This window comes from Mus pahari, chromosome 7, assembly GCF_900095145.1.
Source record: "Mus pahari chromosome 7, PAHARI_EIJ_v1.1, whole genome shotgun sequence".
NCBI classification, from domain to species: domain Eukaryota; kingdom Metazoa; phylum Chordata; class Mammalia; order Rodentia; family Muridae; genus Mus; species Mus pahari.
This window is the reverse complement of record NC_034596.1, coordinates 79,252,213-79,276,530: the sequence shown is the minus strand read 5'-3', so window position 1 is coordinate 79,276,530 and position 24,318 is coordinate 79,252,213. Positions and strand designations below refer to the sequence as shown.

Below are 24,318 nucleotides of genomic sequence, written 5' to 3'. Positions count from 1 at the left end.
AGCAGGACTTGCCCACCAGTTCTGCTATCTTCTTCTCTGCTCCCATCTTCTCTGCTTTGGCAATTGTCAGCTTGATGCTCTCCCTGTTTCCTCTCTGCTCCTCTCTCTGTCTCCCAGAGGCAACCACGGCAATCTTCCCCAGATGCCTCTAGCTAGCCTTACTCTTTTATCTACGATAGAAACCTTCCCCTTAACCTGTTGAAGCCACTTAATTTGTGGGAGCTAATCAATGGTAGGCAGACCAGTCTGACGAATGCAATGTTACTGAAGCTGCCGTCTGCTTTTTTTTTTTTTTTTTCTGCTCCCCTCGCATACAGTGAACTCCAGGACGACAAAGATTATGTAGAGAGATCCTGCCTTGGAACAAAACATAACAAAATACTGTGAGTTTCAGATTTTCTAAGGCTAAAAGCATTCCCATAAGAAACAAAAGGATTATGTAACAGATCTTTCCATTCTTTTAACCACAACTGTTGTGTTTTATAAAAAGAAAGAGACCGGAGATATGTTTGTTGAAGGCAGGTATAGTGGAGCGGGGGGGGGGGGTGTGTGTGTGGAGAGGATAGGAAGGGTGAGGAGTGGGGGGTGCCTCTGGTGGGGGCCCATGCTGAGGCATCCCCCCTCCTCTGAGGGACCAGCCACAGGACCATACAGTATAGAATACAGTTTCTTCAGGGCATGGGGGAGGGGGGAAAGAGTAGAGGAGGCTGGCCATGAGTCTAGGAGAGAGAGGTCAAGGAGCAGGAGCAAGAGAGAGAAGAGAGGCCGGGCGTGGTGGCGCACACCTTTAATCCCAGCACTTGGGAGGCAGAGGCAGGNGGATTTCTGAGTTNGAGGCCAGCNTGGTCTACAAAGTGAGTTCCAGGACAGCCAGGGCTATACAGAGAAACCCTGTCTCGAAAAACCAAAAAAAGAGAGAGAGAGAGAGAGAAGAGAGGGCAAGCTGCCCCCTTTAAAGTGAGTCAGGCATACCTGGCTATTGCCAGGTAACTGTGGGGCGGAGCCTAGACTAAATGCCAACAACAACAATAAATCAAGTTTATCCAAAACACATTTTATTTTCAAAACGAATGGGCCCTGTTTAAGGAGAAACAAATGAACAGAGAAAACAGCAGCCACAATGAGCCCAAATTATCATGCACAGATTTATTCACTCAGCCCATGTTTGAGGAATGGCTAGAAGTTCAGAGCTCAGAGGATTTGACTGTACTTGTGTTCAAGGCTTTATCATGAAAGCTGAGGTCATGAGGTTACAAGTTTGTCCGGCTGCAAGTTTGTCCGGCTGTACAAACAACAACAAGGCTTGGATGGTCATGTTTATGTTCTATCTAACAGTGGGACAGCACGCAAGATGCAAAGGCTCTTAGCCTACCACTCAGAGAAAAGAGAAGTGAAAGCTACTGGCTTGGTGAGAGGTTCTGGTTACAGCCAGGAAACCATGGGGTTTGTCCTGAAGTCTGGAAGACGTTCTTGTGCTCAGGGAAGATCCTCTACTCTGGAATCTCAGGACTAGCTAATGCTTCACTACAACTAGTGGGAAGTCTTCTCGGTTGTAATAAGAGCAGACAGGGATGGGAGAAAGTGACTCTGTGGGCAGAACTGTGCCCAAAGTCATAGGCTCTGGCTCACCTTTCATAGTCATAGTCATCTTGACATCGAAACCTTTTTCCCCAGACAGGAAAATATCACACAGTGACCGGTAATTCAGACAAGACGGTAACTATATTGATAAGTACCTTGGGGGTCAGGGTGAAGTCTTGAGCAAATTTCAGGCATGTTAAAAACTGCTAAAAAAAAAAGAGAGAGAGAGAGAGAGAGAGAGAGAGAGAGAGAGAGAGAGAGAGAGAGAGACAGAATCTATTTGTTGTATGTCTTCTTTCAGCAGGTGGGTTCCCTCGGAAGCAGAATAAAAGACAGTCCAGTAACTGGGAGTTGTACAAATCCTTCTTATATTCTTTTACTTAAGGTTAAAGTTGGTCTTACAGAGTTAAACAGACCCATTAGCTGAAATTCAGGGGAGAGAGAAGCCCCAGCACTGAGAGGAGAGTTGTTGCAAAGGCTCAGAGTCCAGTAGGAGCCTTACAAGGAGGCTGAGCTCCCTATGAGCTTCGTAGGGAGCTGGGGATGCAGCTTTGTTGGCTGGATGCTAGCCTGTTGGGATGTAAGAATCACCAGAGAACGATATCTCAGATTTAAATAGTATGTCAAAGCAAAGAGCATTTATTTAGCTGAATGACTCCCCATTTGGGAATGGAGACCTCTAGTGGGCTTGAAGGCCCAGCTTTTATTGTCTGGGGAATTCTAGGGAGGGGGGATGCATCCTTTATCTTGATTGGTTAGTTCTATCAATAGGGGTCTGACTAAGTTTATAATTGGTTAGGCTCTGGAAACCTCACTGAAGGGTTGTTCATTTATCTTAGCTATCTATTTTAACTTCAGGCCAGACGACAAGGTGTTCTTGAATTGGATGCCTGAGGCTGTGGTTGGCTGACCACAGGTTCTGGATCCTCATTTCTGGGAAACAGAAACTTAGGCCTAGTCTCCCAAATTGCCAGTTTGTAGCCTGTCACGGAATCACCCTTAGTCCCTTGATGCTCATCATATGAAAACCCTGGGTTTTGTCCTTGGCAAGGCATAGCACTAGGCGTGACAGTGTAGGACTACAATATCAGCCCTCGAATGGTGGAAGCAGGAGGATTAGAAGTTCTTCCATGTCTACATAGTGAATGTGAGACCCAATCTGGGTCCCTACCTCCCTCCCCCTCCCCCAAAACCCCCAAACTTCTTTAGTACTCCGCAAACCCAAAAGAATCTGCATGGCATAATTAGAACTTTCAATATAATTACAATGTTACAGTTTGCTGTGTCCAGCAGGCTTTTCACCATTGAGATATTTTCGGAAGAAAGTTTGAATGCGTTGCCAGGCATCCAGCTGTGCCCTTGATTGAGCACTTGGCTCACCTCCATAGAAGACGGCTTTACCCACCAGAGAATGTACAGTGCCTATGGGAGGAGGAAAATAGGGTGGCTCAATACAGTGACCAGTTTCTGGATAGTAGATTATCTGGGGTCTGTCTTTTCCATGGGCTTGCAGGCGTTCACAGGCTATATGAGCATAGACGTCACTCTTACAGTTGTGATCATCCATGCCCACAAGAAACAGGAAGGGTCCCTGGGCCTTTTCCAATGGTATGAGACTCTGGTGGTTGGGTTCCTCCAGTGGATTGTTCCACATATCCCTCAAATCCAAAAGGCCTGTCTCCGTGATCTTACTTTTTGTTGGGTCACACCCAAGATTAGGAACAACAAACTGATCCTTGTAATACAGAGGCGCTAATGTGTTGGCCACAGAAGCATTTATAAGGACAGTGGCCGTGATGTTGTCCTTCAGGAAAGCAGCCATCGAGAGGCACAGGTCACCACCTTTGGAGATACCAAGAAGTCCAATATTTGGGCCTTTCACCTGTGAGGGGAGAGAGGGAGAACAGGTGTAGGGTTCACAAGTGGAAAGCATGCAGTGATTTTATATTCTCCAAGTATCATCCTCAAATACAACCTCCTGGTCTTCCTTATACCATAATCTGTAAGTTAAAAACAAGCCTGCTAATAAATAAATTGATTTCTGAGTATATAGACTATCTAATGTTTATAAAGACCCGGTTAAGAGTATACAGAAAGGCCCTTGTAAGATAAATTAATGGACTGTTAAATATTTTTCCTAACTTGGCAAGTAAAAAAGCAGCATTAAAAAAAAAAAAGATATAAGATCGAGCTCAATTTAAAACCTTAGAACTCACTTGTTGTTCTGAGAAGGAGCCAGAAGATTAAAAAAGATTTCGAGAGTTAGTTGTTTGAGGCCCAAACAGAGCAATTCAAATGCTGAAAGAGAAGCCAGATTGAATCAGTCAGCTGTGAGAGGAGTTTGACCCAACCAGACAGAGTTCAGAAAGAACAAGAAAGGATGGGCTGACTCAGCAGTAAATGTCAGAGGCTGAAAACAGTCTAGGCCTAGATTAGAGTGTACAGATGTCTTTTTTTTAGTGGTGCTTTCCTACTAAAATCTTAGATTAGTGCTAGTAATGGGAAAAAGGCAAACCTCTGAGATGTACTCAGACAGTTGTGGGAGAATTCAAGGTTAGCAGTTTCTTATTGCTTTTGGAGTTGCAGTGTTTACTATGGGAAACAGTTAAATCTTTATGTTTCTTTTTTTTAAAAGATTTATTTTTATTTATTATATGTAAGTACACTGTAGCTGTCTTCAGACACTCCAAAAGAGGGAGTCAGATCTTGTTAAGGATGGTTGTGAGCCACCATGTGGTTGCTGGGATTTGAACTCTAAACCTTTGGAAGAACAGTCAGGTGCTCTTACCCGCTGAGCCATCTCACCAGCCTGGAACAGTTAAGTCTTAAGAGATAGGAGAGCTGGGCAGAAATAGGATAATCTTAGCAGCTGTTGAGGGATGCCTTGGGTCTAATTCCCAGCATCCTGGCAGGGCTTTGACCCTGCTTGAGTCCACTTCATCCTCCCCTGTATTCAGGCCAGCACTGGAACCCACCTGAGGATGGCGTAGCATCAAGGCCAAGGCTTCTTCAAAGTACTCCAGGTGAACGTCACTCAAATACTCAGGGAGGTCTTCAAACCGGAAGTAAGCCAGGGCAAGCACGGCAAAACCATGCCCAGCCAGGAGGCTGGCTCTGTGTTCATATAAGCCACCGACACTTCCATACAAATCGATGATCCCAGGGAACTGGCCCTTGCCTGCAGAAGACCATGCATCATGTCACAAAAGGCTTTAGCTGCCCAAAAGATATTTGGGGATTCAGATTTTTGGCAATCAGCAAGAAAAAGTCTATCTGTCTGTCTCTCTCTCTCTTTCTTCCGTGGGAGACCTGGCTTTTTTACATTGTATAAGGTGTCCTGGAACCCTTAATCCTCCTGCCTCTGCCTCTCAACAGTGGACTTACAGATGTGTGGCCAGGGACCCCCCCTGAGTGAACCAAGTGGAGCCAGGAAGAGGCATTTATTGTTCCAGTGCACTGGGGTCGTCCTAGATCCAAAGGAGAGGCAGCAAACTTCAGCACCCGTTTGGCCGAGTTTTTATATGGTTTCCATGGGCAGAGTATAGAGCATCAGCGACTAGGCACAATATGATTGGCGGAACAGTGCACCCTTTAAACTGATTGATCTTTAGGGAATGAGGTGACAAGGACTTCCCTTGTCTGGATGTGGGCAAAAGTCTGTCCTGTGGAATGTGTCCCCACCCACAGGTTGGTTCTGCCCAGTGATCTGAGAAATGTTAATTAGCCTCTCCCTTCTGGAGGGGCAAGTGTTTCATGACCTTCCCAAAGTTCCTAAGCTGACCTTTTCAGCATCACATCTGGCTAGTTTTGTTTTTGTTTTTGTTTTGAGTCAGTCTCACTCTGTAGCTCTAGCTAGTTTTGAACTCACTATACAAGAACACACTGGCCTCAAACTCAGAGATCTGCCTGCATCTGCCTCCCAGGATTAAAGGCCTGTGCCACTATGTCTGGCTGATTTTAATAAAGCTACAGAGAAAAGAGAAGTGTAACAAAATATCTCCCCTTCCTAATTTGTCACAATGATGATAAAGTTTAAAAATAACACACATCTTCCAACAATCTTTTTCAGTTTCCTTAGAAAATATCTAAAAATGCTTTATGGGTATAAAACATTCTTAGTTCCACCAGGGATTACTAGAGGACAGTCCTATCTTCTTGGTATCTGTTCTACCTTTAAAGAAGGGCACCCTAGCCCAGCTTGCAACTTTCAATTTAGATAGTCTTGGACACATTCTCACCAGCACCTTAGCCAGAATCTCCCTCTCAGAGGATCTGCCACACTGTATTATAGATATAAGAATAATTCTGCTGGGCAGTGGAGGGACACACCTTTAATCCCAGCACTTGGGAGACAGAGGCAGGGGGATTTCTGAGTTCGAGGCCAGCCTGGTCTATGGAGTGAGTTCCAGGACAGCCAGGACTACACAGAGAAACCCTGCCTTGAACCACCACCACCACCACCAAAAAAAAAGCTATAAAGAACATGGTATAAAATTACCTTCAAGCTACCAAAAAAAAAAAAAAAAAAAAAAAAGAATAATTCTATTGGGCTATAAGTTTTGCCCCAAATATTGATAGACCACATCTCAGCTACTTTTCTATTCCTTTGATAAAACACCATGACTAAAGCATCTGATAAAGGCAAGCATTTAATTTGGAGATGATAATTTCAGAGGGTTGGAGCCCATGACCATCATGTGGTTGGCAGGAGAACTCTGGAGCAGTAACTGGGAACTCATAGCTTGATCCACAAGCAGGAGGTGGAGAGAGCTGAGAGAGATGCTGCCTTTTGAAACCTCGAAAGCCACCCCAGTTGCACACCTCTTTCAACAAGGCCATACCTCCCAATCCTTTCCAAACAGGTCTTTCCACTGGGGACAAGATATTCAAATATATAAACCCATAGAGGCCATGTCCATTCAAACCACCACTGGCCATATAGTAGACAATAAAATTTTCAGGGTTTCCCCCCCCCCCCCATTCTTCTTTCCTTTCCCTCTTGTTCTTTAAGAGTCTTGTGTAGTTCACACTAGTCTCAAACTTGCTTTGTAATGTAGGATCTTGAGATCCTGATCCTCCTGCCTCAGCCTCCCAAGTGCCTGGGATTTCAAATGTGTACCCCCATACTGTTTAATTCATTTTCTTGCGTATCGTGTTGTTTGCTTTGTCTTATTAAAACCTTGATAACATTGTGGTGGTTTGAATAAGAATGGGCCATGTAAGTCCATATACCTCAGTACTTAGTCATCAAGAAGTGGCACTATTTGAGATGGATTAGGACATGTGGCTTTGTTGAAGAAATTGTGTCACTGGGAGTGGGTTTTGAGGTTTCTTTCTTTCTTTCTTTTTTTTAGATTTATTTATTATATCTAAGTACACTGTAGCTGTCTTCAGATGCACCAGAAGAGGGTGTCAGATCTCATTATGGATGGTTGTGAGCCACCATGTGGTTGCTGGGATTTGAACTCAGGACCTTCGGAAGAGCAGTCAGTGCTCTTAACCACTGAGCCATCTCTCCAGCCCGGTTTTGAGGTTTCAAAAGCCCACAATAGGCCTGATGTTGCCCTCTCTGCCTATGGATCAGGTTTTAGCTCTTAGCTACTGCCTGAGTGTCTGCCTGCATGATCCATGCTGCCATGATGATAATGTACTAAACCTCTGAAAATGTAATGAAGCCCCCAATTAAATGCTTTCTTTCATAAGAGTTGCCTTGGTCATTGTGTCTCTTCACAACAATAGAACAGTGAGGAGGATAAATATTCTGTCTGGATGACTTAATCAGTCATGATGATTTACAGAGCTCCTATTAAAGTTCTGTGGAAGTCTCCAGAAATAGAGAAACTGTTTCTGAGGCTGGAACAGGTCTCAGTTCCAGTCACAGGCGGTCCCACGTACCAAGCAGACACTAGTAACGTTTAGAAAGTGCCCAAGAGTTGTAAAAATTAAGGATAGTCTCTTAGTTTGTGCAGCAACCACCAAAGTCAGTTTCAAAATTCTGTGTTCTGCAGTGACTCTAGTACTTTCTGTGGCTGGAAGGGGTGTGCCAGGAACCATGTTTCTTCTGATTTTACATAGACTGCACCCTACTTTTCTTAGACCAGGGTTTGCCAACATCAGCACAGCATCCATTTGTGTCTGTCTGTGTGTGTGTGTTCTGTGAATGTAAGTGACCTCCAGTAGGATCCATGTGACAAGTTCCACGGACTGAGGGGGTTGACCTCAAAAGGGGGAGGACTCGTGGAACTCTTCACCGGAGAAAAAAATATTGAGCCATAGTTCTCATGGCAACCTATGTGTTTTGTTTTCTCTTATTCCTATTCTTATTTACATGTTCCTGGTAGCCTAGGCCAAGATCTTAAGTAAGAATAATGGGTAAGAAACCATCCCTAGAGATGGGATCACTAACATGACCTTATCCCTAGGGAAACCAACACTTTACTTTCTAAATCATTTACAAAACTATGGTGATAGATAAAAATTTTCCCAACAATAAAATTTCATATGGCTACACGTGTGTCAGCGAAGGTGGGTTTTGATAAGTAGTAAAGAAAGTCTTAATTAGAAAGAATTAAAATAGTTTAAATTTATGCATTGAAGATTTATTTAAAAAAATCAGGCATTAGGTGTTAAATAATAATTGACCATGGAGCTGGAGAGTTAGCTCAGCGGTTAAGAATATTGACCATAACGATTTATTAACCTGCTCTTGGAAATATGCCACTAGCCTTGGACAACTGCCCCAGTGGACACATCCTTTTAGAATTGGTATATTTCGATGATTTATATTAATAATGATGTTACCTGTTCTGTTTGTGATTCATTGAATACATAGTTTCAGAGTTGTAATGCTTGGATGATTTTTNTGCTTTACTGTGCCAAATGATTTTTGTTGGTATTTGTGATTGTTTTGCTGGATACAGTCTCCAAGAGTTGTAATGTTTGATATTTTATGTATAAAACCCCCCTGCTTGAGAGCTGCAAAATACACTCAGAATCAAACGGCCTCTGTGTTTGCTTCTGTTTGTCATTGCCAAATCCTTTCCCACCTAGCTTCGAGAACCCTCAGTTCCAGGGACCCCCACACCCAACTGGGGTGGTCTGTGGCAAGTGCTTGTGCTTGAATGTCCTGGTGTGTGTGTGTGAATGTGTGTGTGTGTGTGTGTGTGTGTGTGTGTGTATAAAGGCCAAAGTTCTGGATGTCTTCCTCAACAGTTCTTCATGTTATTTTGTTATTTTTGAAGACTGGAGCTCACTGGCAGGCGGGATTGGCAGTTAACAAAGCCCGGGAGTCCTGTTGTTTGAGCTCCGGAGAGGCTTCGAAGCATTTTACAGGCATTGACTCTGGTGCCCAGCTTTTAACATAAGTACTGAGGACTTGAACTCAGATCTTCATGGCTGCCAAGCAAGCACTTTCCCGACTGAGCTGTCTCCCCAGCAACAATGTATTCATTTCGAACAGAATCATTTTGTACTGGGGCTGTTCAGTATTTGGTGGGAAGGTTAGAAAGTTAGCAGGAATGCTGGTCTCTACCAGCTAAATGGCAGCAGCATCCCCTCCCCACCCCCCAAACCTTCCACTGTGCTGCCAAAAGGTTTCTCTATGTAGTCCTGGCAGCCTGTTACTTGCTCTGTAGACCAGGCTGGCCTTGAACTCAGAGATCAGCGTACTCTCTCCCCTGTGCTAAAGGTGTGTGTCACCACTGCTGGGCTCCAGTCTTCATTTTTGACAACCAAAAAATCTCTACAAATATTGCCAAATGTCCTCATGAAGGGGCAAAAATAACTCTAGGTTGAAAACTACCACCAGCATGTTTATGGTGGGGAGAGGTTCTGTCGTGCATATTTTTATGCATATTTTTTTAATGGTTAGGGAACATTGTCTTCATGTGTCGGTTAAAGGCACTTTGAAAGTCTGATGTGAAAGGAGGCAAAAGTCACTCTTACGACAGGCATAAGTTATTGGTTATATCAGGACTCCCTCCCTCGTGGGGCTGGCATTTAGTGGATTTCAAGTTGCACTCCCTCTTCAGCATATAGTTGAGGAATTCATAGTGTCTTAAGGGAAGGAAACTTGGTAGAAAATTCACTCTTAAAGAAGACTGTGAGAATTTGGAGAGTGGGGATAAGGTTACTAAAGTTACACATGGGGTCTATTCAGGACCAGAAAATAGACTAGGCTGTGAGCACAGGAGCGGGGTGGGTAGGTGGGTGGGGTACAACTCACCTGGGGGCAGGAAAAGTGTGGCGCGCACCCGGCCCTCGCGCACGGGCACGCGCCGCACCCCGGGAGCCATGAAGTGACGCTCATGCACCGCCCGCGCCAGCAGCCGCCCGCCGTCGGGCTCGTGTCCGTCCAGCACCTCCAGCTCCACCACGAAGGGCGTCTGCACGTCGCGCTTGATCAGGCGCCAGAAAGGCCGATCGGACTCCATGGCCCAGAGCAGCCCCATGGGCTCGATCCCCGAGAAGTTGCCGCCCAGCGCGGGCGCGCGTGCCAGGTCCAGCTCGCCGTGGTTGTCAGCGCGGTAGCGCGCGTGGGCTCGGAAGAGCGCGCCCTTCTCGTCGCGCAGGGCAGAGCGCAGCGTGACGGGCTGCTCGGGGGCCAGGCCGCGCACGGCGATGCCCAGCGGCTCGTCCCAGCAGCTGCGGCCCGCGGGCTCCACGCTCAGTGTCGCCGCCATGAGGAGCTGGAGGCCTCGGGGAGAGCCACGCGAGTCCGGAGCAGAGCCTGGCCTGCTGTGGAACCGACCTGGTGCGACTCTGGGAGTACCCGATCCCTGGCTCCCGTGCCTCAGACAAGACAAGAACAGAAAACCGGCTGACTCTATACAGGAAAGATGTGTGAGGTCAAAGTAGCAGTGGAGTTGTGCCAGGACAGAGGATTCTGCTCACGTGGTGTTGAGGGTAGGTGGTGACACTAGGTGAATAAGAACGAGGCAAAGTCTGGCCTTTGTGTGGATTCAGTAGCAGCTTTCTATAAAAACAAACAACTTTTAAATACGGTATTACTTTTATTTTAGGCTTGTTTTTTTTCCTACTTCAGGGAAATATGAAAGGCTAGATACTTTATAAAGAACAGAGATTTATGCCTTACAGTTTTGAAGTCTGGGAAGTCTACGTTGGAGGGGCCCATATTCAATCTCCTGTCATACAGTAGTGGAAAGCCAACAGCACTCAAATTTGGGTGTAATGTCTCAGACACAGGAGGATCATTGTGTTAGGCTGACACACACACACACACACACACACACACACACACACACACACACGCACTCCTCCAGAATAGCTTAGCCATTCTGTCCTATGCCTGCCAGCTATTTCATATTGTTGCTGTAACATGCCTGCTAGTCACTGATACAAAGAAGTGTCACTTGGCTCAAGGGCATGTGACCACATACCCTGTTTTGTTCTGTATTTTCTGAACGAGATTTGCTACTCTTAAAAAATTTTCATGGGGCTGGAGAGATGGCTCAGCAGTTAAGAGCACTGACTGTTCTTCCGGAGGTCCTGAGTTCAATTCTCAGCAACCACATGGTGGCTCACAACCATCTGTAATGGGATCCAATGCCCTCTTCTGGTGTGTGTGAAGACAAGTAGTGACAGTGTACTCACATACATAAAATAAATAAATAAATAAATATTTAAAAAAATAAATTTCGGGCTGGTGAGATGGCTCAGTGGGTAAGGGCACCCGACTGCTCTTCCGAAGGTCCGGAGTTCAAATCCCAGCAACCACATGGTGCTCATAACCATCTGTAACAAGATCTGATGCCCTCCTCTGGAGTGTCTGAAGACAGCTACAGTGTACTTACATATAATAAATAAATAAATCTTTAAAAAAAAATTTCATAAAGCTTTATGTAGGACCCATTAAATCAAAGGTCATTATTAACTGTTATGTTTAAAATAACCACCGGGGAGCCCTTCCTGCAACTAGGAAATGAGTTCACTGTGGTTTTCATAACTGACACTGAAGAATGCTACTAATAAGCCCAAAAGTTGTGACTCTAATACTCATGCTTTGTTATCTCAGTGTTCTGAAATTCTCCTGTTCACCACCCACCCACCACCTCCCTCACTTTACTCAGGACCAATCAGCTTAAAGGTTGGCTGATAATACTTTGTCTAGTAAGCCAACTGCTCCCCTCCTTGCCCTTTGAACTTTTGAACATGTTTTTTCCTATAAAAAGTCTACTCTGAGAGCAGAATGTACTGCAATTAGGTTCCCAAGTCCCTTTTGCAGTACTGGATGCCTAGTATTAAGGTGTGCTTAAGGTGTGCGTTCAATAAGCTACTCTTGCTTAACTGAGGTCACTGTTTGGTTTGAGTGGCAATTTCTGAACCCCAGTAATTGTAATTCAAAGCAAGCCTGGGTTGCATAGCGAGATCCTGTTTTAAACAAACACACACAGATTAACGAAGCATGCAAGAAAAAAAGGCCACACTCCTCCTTCAAAGAGAAAACTAGAGATGATCCACCCCTGCTGTAACTTACTCCATTCACCAACACAGAGTTAAAGTTTCTACCTATTCTTACAAGTGCAGTGAATATTGCAGTTTCTACAATGCCAGGCGATAGTGGTACATGCCTTTAATTTCAATACTTGGGAGGCAGAGGCAGCTGGATCTCTGAAGCAGCTGGGTCTCTGTGAGTTCGAGGCCTGGCTGGTCTAGAGTGAGTTCCAAGACAGTCAGGGCTTCACAGAGAAACCCTGTCCTAGAAGAAAAAACTGTCTTTTCTGGCACACAAGCTTTGAGAGACACTTTGAAACATAGGAAACACACATATGAAAAGAATAGGTTGAATGTGTCTAGTGAGTTGATACACAGAGACAGGCAGGCCAACCATCTAAGCACAAGATCTCCCAAAGAACCTCTCAGCACCAGACCCTGGGAGCCACTCTTCCGCTCCAGTCATACTTTCCCAAAGATAATTGTTTCAGTCAGGTTTGCATTACTGCAAGGTGATATCCCAGGGCATTAATTTATGGGGAGAAAATGTTTAACTAAAGTTTCTGAAATCCAGTCTGAGATCTGGGGCCTCCAGCAACGGAAGCCTCTCATGGGTGTAATGCAGACAACAAGGTGAGGTCCACCTACATACACATCACGCTTTAGAAAGAAAGACATTAGGATTCTACAACTCCATTCATGGGCATGCTCCCAGTGGCCTAAAGAAGTCACTACCTACCTCCCCCTCCCTTGCTTTTCTTTTTCATGAGATAGGGTCTCTCTGTGTAGCCCTAGCTGTCCTGGAACTCAACTCTGTAGACCAGGCTGACCCCGAACTCAGAAATCCACCTGCCTCTGCCTTCCAAATGCTGGGATTTTTTTTTTTTTTTTCAAGACAGTTCAAGACAGGGTTTCTCTGTGTAGCCCTGGCTGTCCTGGAACTCATGCTGTAGACCAGGCTGACCCAAAACTCAGAGATCCACCTGCCTCTGCCTTCCAAATGCTGGGATTAAAGGCGTGTGCCACCACCACCCAGCTTCAACTGGGGATTTTTAAAGTTTTCTTTTCATCCCATTGTAAAGCCTCCGGGTCTGATATTTTCTATACATATTCATCCTTTGTGACAATGTGGGGATTCAGCTTAACTAATATTAGTACCTTGGTTATAACAGCTATCTTGTATAACAAGTTGTTCTGTCATGTACCCCAAGCCCTTAGGACAAGCAGAGGCGTTGAGTCAGTCAGCTCATGCTGTAACATCCTCTGGTGCTCGGATTACTTTTTTTTTTTTTTAAAGATTTATTTATTATTATTCATAAGCACACTGTAGCTGTCTTCAGACACACCAGAGGAAGGCATCAGATCTCATTACTGGTGGTTGTGAGCCACCATGCAGTTGCTGGGATTTGAACTCAGGACCTTCAGAAGAGCAGTCAGTGCTCTTAACCACTGAACCATCTCTCCAGCCCCTCGGATTACTTTTTAACTGAGATAAATAAATGTTTGGTATAGCTAGGTACATTCCAGTTCTCATGGGTCACCCTTAGCAATTGTAGGGCATAAATCCTGTCATTGGATACAAAACTCTTCTTGTCATGTTGCTGCTCTAGACATATTTCTGTCTGTGAGTCCCCAGTAAATTTTATCCTGATCCAGTAAATTCTGGATCCCTTTGTTTGTCTGTTTTTTCTTTGATCTCCTTGCACCTACCACTTTTGGCTTCAGTTCTGGTACATCATGAGCGGATTATTGAACCACATCATGTGCCTCCGGAGTGCAAACTTTGGGAAGCTTTGCTGGGCCAGGTCCTTTTCTTTTCCATTCAGCCTTTAAACTCTTATGATTAAGAGGACCTTGTGGTGTCACAGGATGTTCCAGCTGAAGCTTATGGAACCATAAGTAGAACAGAGAGCACTTTGTAATCTTCCATGCCTTGATTTCTTTTTACATGTTTCCTAAACTTTAATCTTTAGAGAAAATTCTAAGATTATCTTATTTTTTTTTCTAAATTGATACAGTTTTCCCTGATATCAAATGTGAACAAGTGAATGAGGATATTTTTCTAAATTGTCTTGGTCACTGGATTATGTGTGCTTACTGTTGAGTCTGTGGCTCTGTTGGGTTGCTGTGTTTTTATTTTTATTTTTTCAGATTCATGCTTTTATACCTATAAACAAAGGATTAAATTTTCAGTTCTTGGTTTTGCGTGCAGTGAGATCCATTCTCTCTCTCTCTCTCTCTCTAGAGGTGACCTAGCAGAGCTTTTGATTCCTCTGCTCCCAGAAATGTAGTGTGTTTTAAACAAGCCTGGGTCTTGGTGTATCACATCTGTTAGCAAAAAACATAAGAGGTTTCAGGAGATCAAAGAAAGCAGCAGATTCTGGGATTGATGAAGTTGCAATTTATTGACAAAATGTGTCTTGAGCAACAAAATACACAGGTGGGCCATGGTTATAAGAGTGAGTACCCTAAATCTGTCTAGCAAATTTTTGCATGCAGGGGTAATTTTGGGAAACTCTGGAATTTGTTGTTGGTATCAAGTGATCCTGGTCCCTTGTGAATACCGTCCTCCCTTTCACCCCTAAACTTATCACAGTACTCCTATTGAGGTGGATTTTTATATTTGTGTGTGTGTGTGTGTGCGCGCGCGCGCGCGTGTTTTTTGAGACAGGGTCTCGCCACATAGCTCTGGAACTCACTATGTAGACTAGGCTGGACTCGAGCTCACAGCGATGTGTGCGCCACTTCACAAGGCCTTTTTTTATTTTTTATTTTTTATTTTTTATTTTAAAGAAAGATCTATGTAGCCCTGGCTGACTTGGAACTCACAGAGATAGCCCACCTCTGCTCAGGAGGGCTAGGATTGTAGCCTCAGGCCATCACGTATTTTGCTTGCTCCAATTTATCCACCTTGACCCCTACTGCGAGATGATTCAAGACCAGAGATGGCCTCTCCCACTAGGGCTTCTAAGACTCCTTAACTGTACGAAATTAATTGGTTTTTACAAGATAACTGGTCTTAGCTATTTTTAACTTTTTTTTTTTTTTTTACTTTTATTTACGCGTATAGCTATAGGGTTACCACCAATCGGTCACCCAATAATCACAATGGGAGTAGGTGTGAATGGGGCCAAATCCTCCTGCTTAGCTCAGCCTCACTGTCCCTCTGACCTCCCCGCCCACCTTAGAGTCCTTGTCTTGTCTGAGTCCTGGAACCTACGAGTCAGGAACTCCCAGAGACGCGCCAGGTCGGCTCCACAGCACTCCAGGCTCCGTTCCGGACTCGCGTGGCTCTCCCCGAGGACCCAGCTCCTCAAGGCGGCGACGTTGAGCCTGGAGGCCTCGGGCCGCGGCTGCTGGGACGAGCCGCTGGGCATCACGCTGCGCGGCCTGCCCCCCCCCCCAGCAGCCCATCACGCTGCGAGCGGCCCTGCGCGACGAGAAAGGCGCGCTCCTCCGAGCCCACGCGCGCTACCGCGCCGACGCCGGCGGCGAGCTGGACATGGCGCGCGCGCCCGCGCTGGGCGGCAGCTTTTCGGGGCTCGAGCCCATAGGGCTGCTCTGGGCCATGGAGCCCGAACGACCTCTCTAGCGCCTGATCAAGCGCGACGTGCAGACGCCCTTCGTGGTGGAGCTGGAGGTGCTGGACGGACACGAGCCCGACGGCGGGCGGCTGCTGGCGCGGGCGGTCATGAGCGTCACTTCATGGCTCCCGGGGTGCGGCGCGTGCCCGTGCGCGAGGGCCGGGTGCGCGCCTCTCTCTTCCTGCCCCCAGGAGAGTTTGCCTCATCCTCCTCCTGCCCTGTGCTTACAGCCCAGGTTGCGAACCCTGGGCCCCTTCTCTTGGTCCAGTCTTCTATTCTTTCTATGGGTCTATTAAAAGGTCAGTTGCCCCTGGAAAAGCCTTGAGGACTTGGGTTCAGGGCTCGTGGGTCCTGAACTGAAATTAACCAGAGAAGCAGCATCCTAAGTTGCTTAGGAAAGCAGCAGAGTTCACCCAAGCCTGGTGAACTAGAAATCCGCACTGTTGATCTTTAGGCTCACAGATAAGGTTGTGCACACGTTCACATTTGGCATGTGTTGTTCAGGCAAAGTGGGCCGGCCCAAGCACCGGGGAACTTTCTAACTTGCAGGACTTTACTGCCACTCAGAGTCCAGAATCTGAAAGTGTGGGCACAGAGTGCCAGGAAGTTTTGTTTCTCAGATGATTCCTAGGTAACTCTTTTCCAGGGCCGAAGCCACAGCTTTGAGAGGGACTCACAGAGAGCAGTTGTAGGGAATTTGGCCAGTGATGTTCATGACCCTTTGTTGAAACGCTGATGAAAAGCAGTTTGAAGATCATCCTAGGATACAAGGACGCTCTGCATCCTAAACATCAGTTAATGCTTAGTGCTGCAAGTGTTGATGGCCCCAATGTTGCTGCAGAAGATGGAAGGGATGTAGATGGTTTCCTAGCAAACGGCCTTAAAATAGGATTGCTACATATTTATGTGATAACAGGGAAAACTCCACCAGTGGGAAAGGGCCTTCATAAGAGATTCCCGTGTGGTCTTTCCGGAACATCCTCATGATTATCTATATTTCCTTTCTCTTCTCAGTCTGTTGTAACCTGCTATCCTAATTAGGGCACTGTTTTTTAAAGTCCAGAGCTTCCCGAGGTTTGCAGCATGGGAACTCTGGGGATTACTGTTGTGATCACAGAAAGAGAAAGGGCTGTAAGAATATGTTCTGGTGGGGTGTGGGGGAAGGGAGTGTCTCAGAGACATCCCTTTCCCCTGAGGGACCAGACACACACCGGTATAGTATAAAGTTTATTTTGGGCACGAAGAGGGGAGTTAAGAGAGTTGTAGAGGTAGAGAAAGACAGAGAGAAGGAGAGAGTAGATAAGTGGAGGCCTACCCTGACCACTTGGAGAGATTGGGGGGGGGGTAAGGGAATGGGAAGAGAGGGGGCACAAGAGAGAGGCAAGAGTGTAAGAGCAAGAGGCGGGGCCAAGCAGCCCCTTTAATACTGGGCCAAGCCTACCTGGCTGTTGCCAGGTAACTGTGGGGAGGAGCCTACCTGGCTGTTGCCAGGACCCATTAGGGTGGAGTTTAGACAGAATCCCAGCAATTACTACCAGTTTCATTTTCTGACATACTTTTTTCAGCTCTCTCCTGATTGCGACTTGCAGCCGACTGTTTCCCTTGTCAGAGATTCCTTTCACACTGTATCTGTGTTAGAGTAAGCGAACTCTTGCTGTACAGGGAGCCTGTGCAAGTCGTGCTTGTGCGCGAATGCGAGCCTGTGTGTGGTGTCATTAAAACTATCGTGGGAAAAATGTGTAACTTTATAATTCGGGGTGGGAAACTGGGGAGGAATTTCCTACAGGGTCAGAGAATTGTAAAGGAAAAATAAAACCTCAGTGAGACAGATTCTAAGCACAGTTCAAAGGAAGTAGGGCTGGAGGTGAAGTGTCGGGAGTACTACAGGTTTGAGGTTGGCCTGAGCCACACTAGTGACTTTCAGATCACCCTGAGCTACAGAGTAAGACCCTGTATCAAAATAAAGAAATAAAAGTAGTGATACTGACTTTACACATCAAACACATACAATCGGAACGCAGAATTTGACAAAGGAAATTAATACAAGATAATAAAGACACAAAACCTCAAAGGAAGAGAGATAAGGAATGGTAAGGAGCCTCGACACATTATCTGTGGAACAAACGGCTCTCCTACTGCCCCCAGTATAGAAAGAAGTATGTCCAGTAAAAGTCCAGGAACTTTTTTTTTTTTTTTTTTTTTTTGGTTTTTTTAAGATAGGGTTTCTCTGTATAGCCCTGGCTGTCCTGGAACTCACTTTGTAGACCAGGATGGCCTCAAACTTAGAAATTCGCCTCCCTCTGCCTCCCAAGTGCTGGGATTAAAGGTGTGCACCACCACGCCCTGCTTAGTCCAGGAACTTTTAAGCAAGTACAGATAAACTCGGAGTAAGGTAGACAGTTTGATGACAACCTTGAAAATTACAAGCCTTGGGCTGGAGAGATGGCTCAGCGGTTAAGAGCAGTTAGCTGTTCTTGTAGAGGTTGTAAGTCCAATTCCTAGTACCCTCATGGCAGCTCACAACTATCTGTAATTCCAGTTATTGGTGACCTAATACCCTCTTCTATCATCTTTTGGTACCAGGCACACACTTAGGCAAAACATTTGTACTGGCTAGTTTTGTGTCTACTTGACACAGCTGGAGTTATCACAGAAAAAGGAGCTTCAGTTGGGGAAATGCCTCCACGAGATCCAGCTGTAAGGCATTTTCTCAATTAGTGATCAAGGGGGAGGTCCCCTTGTGGGTGGTGCCATCCCTGGGCTGGTAGTCTTGGGTTCTATAAGAGAGCAGGCTGAGCAAGCCAGGGGGAGCAAGCCAGTAAAGACCATCCCTCCATGACCTCTGCATCAGCTCCTGCTCCCTGACCTGCTTGAGTTCCAGTCTTGACTTCTTTCAGTGATGAACAGCAATGTGGAAGTGTAAGCTGAATAAACCCTTTCCTCCCCAACTTGCTTCTTGGGCATGATGTTTGTGCAGGAATAGAAACCCTGACTAAGACAACATTCATTCACATAAAATAAAAAATCTTTTAAAATAACTTTAAAAAGTTACAAGCTCTGACACAGAATATACAGACATACCTAAGAATGTAGAATTCTTTTAAAGATACTGTTACATTAATTTACAGGTAAATCAATGGTGGGCTTTAATATCTACTAGTTGCAAGATCAAATTATCATTTCTATTACAAGCTTCAAAAACAGATTTGGGGTGGTTAAAGTAGGAAAAGAACATATTGGAAATCACAGATAGAAGAACACAGTCACCGGCAGTATTTTGAGGAAGCTGTGACCAACCTGCTCAGTCACCATCAGGTTAGCTGTTACTTTTGTCTTTGGTTTAGAAACTATGTTTCTATTCAGTTGCTGAGACATTGTAAAATAATCAGATCCTTTTTTCCCAAGTCAGGAAGAAAAGTGTGTTTCTGGTACAGTTGCACAGTCCACATATGCATGAGGATATCAGGCTGGAGGGGTGTCTCAGCCATTAAGATCACTTGCTGAGGGCTGGTGAGATGGCTCAGCGGCTAAGAGCGCCCAACTGCTATTCCAAAGGTCCTGAGTTCAAATCCCAGCAACCACATGGTGGCTCACAACCATCCATAACGAGATCTGACTCCCTCTTCTGGAGTGTCTGAAGACAGCTACAGTGTACTTACATATAATAAATAAATAAATCTTTAAAAAAAAAAAATCACTTGCTGATCTTCCAGAAGGCTAAGAATGGGTAGCCAGTACCCAGGTCAAGTGACTCATAATACCTGTCACTCCAAGTTCAGGGAGTAAGAATATAGCTGTGCACATGTGAGACATGTGCACACAACTCACAAGATCTAACAACAACAACAACAAAAACCTCGAGCTTGACCCAGATCCCTTACAGTCAGTCACCAGTGTTCTGTGTTTTGTGAGTGTCTCCAACATCTGATTGTCTTTTGAGCTGTAATGACTCATACTTGCGAAGCCCCTGCAGTAGGACCTACCATTAAGAAATGTCAATCACGGGGCTGGAGAGATGGCTCAGTGGTTAAGAGCACTGATTGCTCTCCCGAAGGTCCTGAGTTCAAATCCCAGCAACCACATGGTGGCTCACAACCATCCGTAATGAGATCTGATGCCCTCTTCTAGAGTGTCTGGAGACAGCTACAGTGTACTTACATATAATAAATAAATAAAACTTGAAAAAGAAAAGCAAAGAAATGTCAATCACATGGCTACAAGTGAAGAAGATAAAAAGTCAGGTCCACGTGAGTTTAGACTGGAGTGTGGGGCAAGGCAGGGATGGCTCTGGAAAAAAGAAAAAAAATCAGTAAAGGAACCCCAGACTCAGATAGTATTCAAAGACAAAGAGTATTTATTCTGCAGTTACCATTGTTTCCGAATGACAGCCTCCAGAGATATTGGAGTTCCTTTTATAACAGGACTGCTTAATTGCTTCTGAGATAACAATAGACTTCGAAAACTTAGAGCACATTCCAAGGGGTTACAGAAATCATTAATGGAAAGTCACAAAGAAGATATAAAGATATTGAATGAGTTGGTCTAAACAAACTTAGAAGGACACTTAGTCTTAAACTTTGCCTGACCCTGTAAACCAGTAATAAATGTTGAAAGGCTTCAACTTTGAGAAGCACAATTCCCTGCAGAGGCTTTACCAGAGGTTTCAGGGGCTAAGCCAGAGGCTGCAGCCTCTAGCCCCAGAGCAACTCAGACAGGCAGAACAACTGCAGAAGCAGGGTACCTCACACCGAGGAGAGAGAGAGAGCAAATGGCCCATGGCCTCCTTTCTGAGTGGAGATACAATGGGATATGAAAAAATGAATTCCTCAGTTCCAGATATTGCTCATCTGAGCTTCATGGAGTCTGTGAGAGTTGAGTCTGTGGAGTTGAGCCTCATCTTACCACTGATGTCTAATTTGAAGAGAGCTAATTGCCTTTGAAAGCCAGGATGGTAGAGGGAGATTCATGGCTCTTTGTGCCCACCATCATGGAAGTCAGGTGCTGGCAGGATGGGGAGACTGGATGTTTGGCTCTTTGTGCAATCTCCACTCAGTTTCCTGGTCCTAATTTCCTGTTGGCTCCCTTCAGCCTCAAAGCAGGCTCTTACAGACCTCTGCAGCCACTAGCATAGGACCACCTGGGGTGGTACCTGTCAGGCTGGCTCTTTGTTTACACCTGCCAGTGCTCTTCAAAACAATTGCCTTTCAGGGCAGACGCTGCTCCCTGCTGATAAGCTCCTGAGATTCTCCAGAGTCACCCTCCTGAAGATCCACCTACACAGGCCCCAAGACTGGGGCTGGGGGGAAGGGTTTTCTCCATGCTATATAAACTTAGTACTTCATTAAACTTTGGGCTTTGATCAGGATTCCTTGTCTTGGCCCCATTCTTTCTCACCTTCTTTTCCCCTTACAGCCCCAGTTTGCCTTTCAGGACAGACCTGGTCGAGTGTGGCCATGGGCAGCCCTCTCATATGGCGCCCAACGTGGGGCCTGAACACGGTGGGGACAAACTGAGGATGCGCTGTCCAATGTGGAGCTCCATGAGAAAAAAAGGAATAAGAAGGTCTAAGCTGGTATTGTGTTGACCTGGCACTAATGCCACTTAGAGGTGACAGCAGAAAATGGGAAAAGAAAATTCTAAACAGGCTTTTGTCTGCAGTCTTCAAGAACTGCTTCAGGTGAGAGGAATAGGGTTTAAGGTTCTAAACAGGCATTTGCCCACAGCCCTCAAGAGCTGCTTCAGTTTGAAGAAAAGGTGTTAAAAAAATTTTGTAAAACAGAGTATTGCTGCCCATGGTTCAGAGAGGAAAAAATTTTAGACAAGAGAACCTGGGAGAGAGAGATCAAGAGAGAAGGAAAATGGAGTTTAGAATTCTCCTAAGGACAGAGTGAAATCCGGAGACGTCCGGCTTTCTCTCTGGACCCTGCAGGAGACACTTAGATTTGGTTACATCAAGTTCTCTACCTTCTATGTATTGTCTGTGTTTGGTGCACAAATCTTCCACGTGTCAATTTATGTCTGTTTTGTCTCGTCTGAATGAGTGACTGTTCTGTGTTTCATGTTCGAAGATAAAAAATGCCTAAAACTTTAGCTACTGACAACTCAGTCTCAGTTTGTGCAGCGGAGCCTGAGAGAGGCCCACAGCTTAGCCAGGAATCAAGCACAGCAGGAAAGCCCCTGCAGAGAAACTAACTGTCTTTAAGAGAGTCTGTGAACTCTTAATTTTAAAGCAAAACAGCTGATAGTTGGTTTTTTCCTAAAAATATATCTCATAATTACTGTGTCTAGCAAGTGACAAAGTACTTTTTATCTTAAAATTATAGCGAAAAAAGGTAAAATTCTGTGGTCTAAATTTATAATTCGTATAGCCGCTTCATTTGGTTTTTGACTGCTCTTAAGGGTGTAAAAATGTTCTGATCATAGAGTATTAGCTCCAGTGGTGACAAAAAGGTTAGCTTTAAAATGGTAACTTAGGGTTGGAGTCATTTTAAACATGTGGCATAAAGCAGGCCGAAAAACTAGGCCTCTAGGAAAACTTCTAATTGAGATAATATTTAACGTGATTCTTATCCTAAAAGGTAGACTTAGGGATAAGATTTAAAACAATGTCTTTTTAATGACGCATTAAAATTTGCAGTCATACATTCATAGGTATAAATTGGCAGCCAAACTTTGTAATGTGATAGTGATGTTTCTAACATTGATTTCAAAGATGATAGTGTTTTAAAATTGGGTTTTGCTTACCAAAAGTTTTATATATGTATATGTGTGTGTGTGTGTGTGTATGTGTGTGTGTACATGTATATATATATTCTAACCTTGTATAAAAAACTTAAAAATTATGGTTAAAGTTACCAATGCTCCATTGACTGCAGCTTGCAGCTTGATTTCAAATTTTAGATCTTTAATTCACCTATATAACGTAATTAGGATTGTTACAAGAGTAATCATCTTATGAGAGCACTAATATAGCTCTCTGTGGCCATCCGACCATACAAAGCAAAAGACAGACTTATCTAGATATGTTCGTCTTTGTGCAAATATTGGACTCTCATACAACTTCACTATGGTTGCTGCCTTACAGGGGATTACCATACAAGCAACTTTTTCACAATTTTTAAATGTTTTAAAAATCATAAGACTGTTCAGAATTGGAGGCATAGGCAGACAGTTGAATTGTCCACCTGAAATCTGTCCTCACTGCAGGAGGGCCAAGCCTCAGACCAAATGCTCAGAGCAGCCTCAGGAAAGCTCCTGTGGTTTTCTTTTGTTTTACAGACCTTGCCTAAGGAAGTTCTTGGGACCTCACCTTTCCCTGCCTTCAGGGAGAATTCTTTTTAGCTAAACATTTATTTCAGATCTACCCAGGTGTTGTTCATAATAAAGTTTAAATTCAAAATTTATAAAAGGTCAATCGTAAGGACATTACAGTCTGTCTTGCTTACTTCATATAAAATTATTAAAGAGTTTGTCTTTCCTTGATAATTGTAAAGGGTTTGCGTCTGGTGAACTGGTGATCAGTGGAAAGTTTTGCCTCTAAGTATGGCTTATACAGCTTACATTATGTAAGAATAATTTTTATTGTCTCTGCTTCTATACAAGAAGCTAAGAGTTAAATCTTTCAGTGTGGAAAGTATTAGCTAAGGCCTCTAAAGGGAAGTTTACTTCAAATCTTTGCTCTCACACAATGAGCTTTAAAGTTCTGGGGAGTTTGTCCCATAAGATTCAGAGGCCATATCTTTTTAATATTTAAGGTTTTAGTTATACTAGAAAATTGTGATATAGAAAATTTAAGAGCAAAAATTTGATTTGCTTCAAAATTTTTATTTTCCAAAGCTTCCAAGAGATGTTAATTGGCTAGGACCTTACTGTAAGGTCTTAAAATAATTTAAACATTTGAATATTATCTCGAGAGACACAAATTAATTGGTAAAGAACAAAAGGCTTTGCAGAAAATACAGGAAGCTTTTATAATTGTTATCAATTATACTACGGTAACTAAATACTAGCTGCTTATCTTAGTTGTGGCTATTAAGTGTGCCCACAGCAATTGTTTTGGCAAAGAGAAGGCATTAATGTAAAATCATTTTTCTTCTCCAAGTAAAGTTTTAACATCCTATTGTAAGGCTGCTGTGGTACTAGTTAAAATTAAAACTTCCCTTTTCCAAACAGCAAATTGGTTATCCAAAATACTAATATTTGGCCTACTGCATACCATCATTTTAAGATAAAATTGATAATCATCCTAAAGATAAAAGTTGCTTTTATGCATGCATTTGTATCTTCTATAAATTCATGCATGCATGCACCCCTTTTTTGTATTTAAAAGCAGCTTTTTTATAAAAGAAAAGAATATGTGAATTAGGTCACATGTTTATTCTTTTTAGTTTCCTCCTGCTTCAGCACAGATAATTAAATTGTGTGCTGTAGACGGTGTTTTAAAATGTTAAATAATCAAGCTTTAATTTGTATATTAATAGTCAATATATCTCAGAGCTTAAAATTGCTTAAAAATTGTTCATCCCTCAGATACTATAAATTCTCAAATTTGTCACAAATTTGCAATTGTTTATGCATATGCAACTCATAAGAAAAAATACTGTTCTTTTAAAAAGACTTATCTTTAGACATTTAAGAAATTGTCCGGGGGCTGGTAAGATGGCTCAGTGGGTAAGAGCACCCGACTGCTCTTCCAAAGGTC

The 24,318-nt window shown here is 44.1% G+C and overlaps 1 protein-coding gene and 1 pseudogene across 3 annotated transcripts; one reads left to right on the top strand and one right to left on the bottom strand.

Annotated features, from left to right (window-relative positions):
* Positions 1-1,043: 1,043 nt before the first annotated feature.
* On the bottom strand, positions 1,044-10,579 carry LOC110324526 (acyl-coenzyme A thioesterase 6). 3 transcript variants are annotated; one of them, XM_029540933.1, is made up of 4 exons: positions 9,806-10,514; positions 4,557-4,759; positions 3,274-3,463; positions 1,079-3,003 (listed from the first exon to the last, which is right to left on the bottom strand). In XM_029540933.1, exons 1-4 carry the CDS (start codon positions 10,260-10,262, stop codon positions 2,852-2,854), a joined length of 1,002 nt encoding a protein of 333 aa, XP_029396793.1. In that variant the 5' UTR covers positions 10,263-10,514; the 3' UTR covers positions 1,079-2,851. The 3 variants fall into 3 exon arrangements, with proteins under 3 accessions (XP_021057828.1, XP_029396793.1, XP_029396794.1); XM_029540934.1 differs by lacking the exon at positions 1,079-3,003 and adding an exon at positions 3,798-3,879 and having other exon boundaries at positions 3,385-3,463; positions 9,806-10,523; XM_021202169.1 differs by having other exon boundaries at positions 1,044-3,463; positions 9,806-10,579.
* Positions 10,580-15,141: 4,562 nt separating this feature from the next.
* Positions 15,142-24,318, top strand: part of LOC110324061 — a 17,198-nt pseudogene continuing 8,021 nt past the window's right edge.

Bases quoted from the DNA above. Each gene is read 5' to 3' on its own strand.
- LOC110324526 (XM_021202169.1), bottom strand. From the start codon at position 10,262: ATGGCGGCGACACTGAGCGTGGAGCCCGCGGGCCGCAGCTGCTGGGAC. The intron at 4,760-9,805 runs GTGAGTTGTACC...GGTCTTCTGCAG, and splicing joins CACACTTTTCCTGCCCCCAG to GCAAGGGCCAGTTCCCTGGG. The intron at 3,464-4,556 runs GTGGGTTCCAGT...CTCCCCTCACAG, and splicing joins TGATGCTACGCCATCCTCAG to GTGAAAGGCCCAAATATTGG.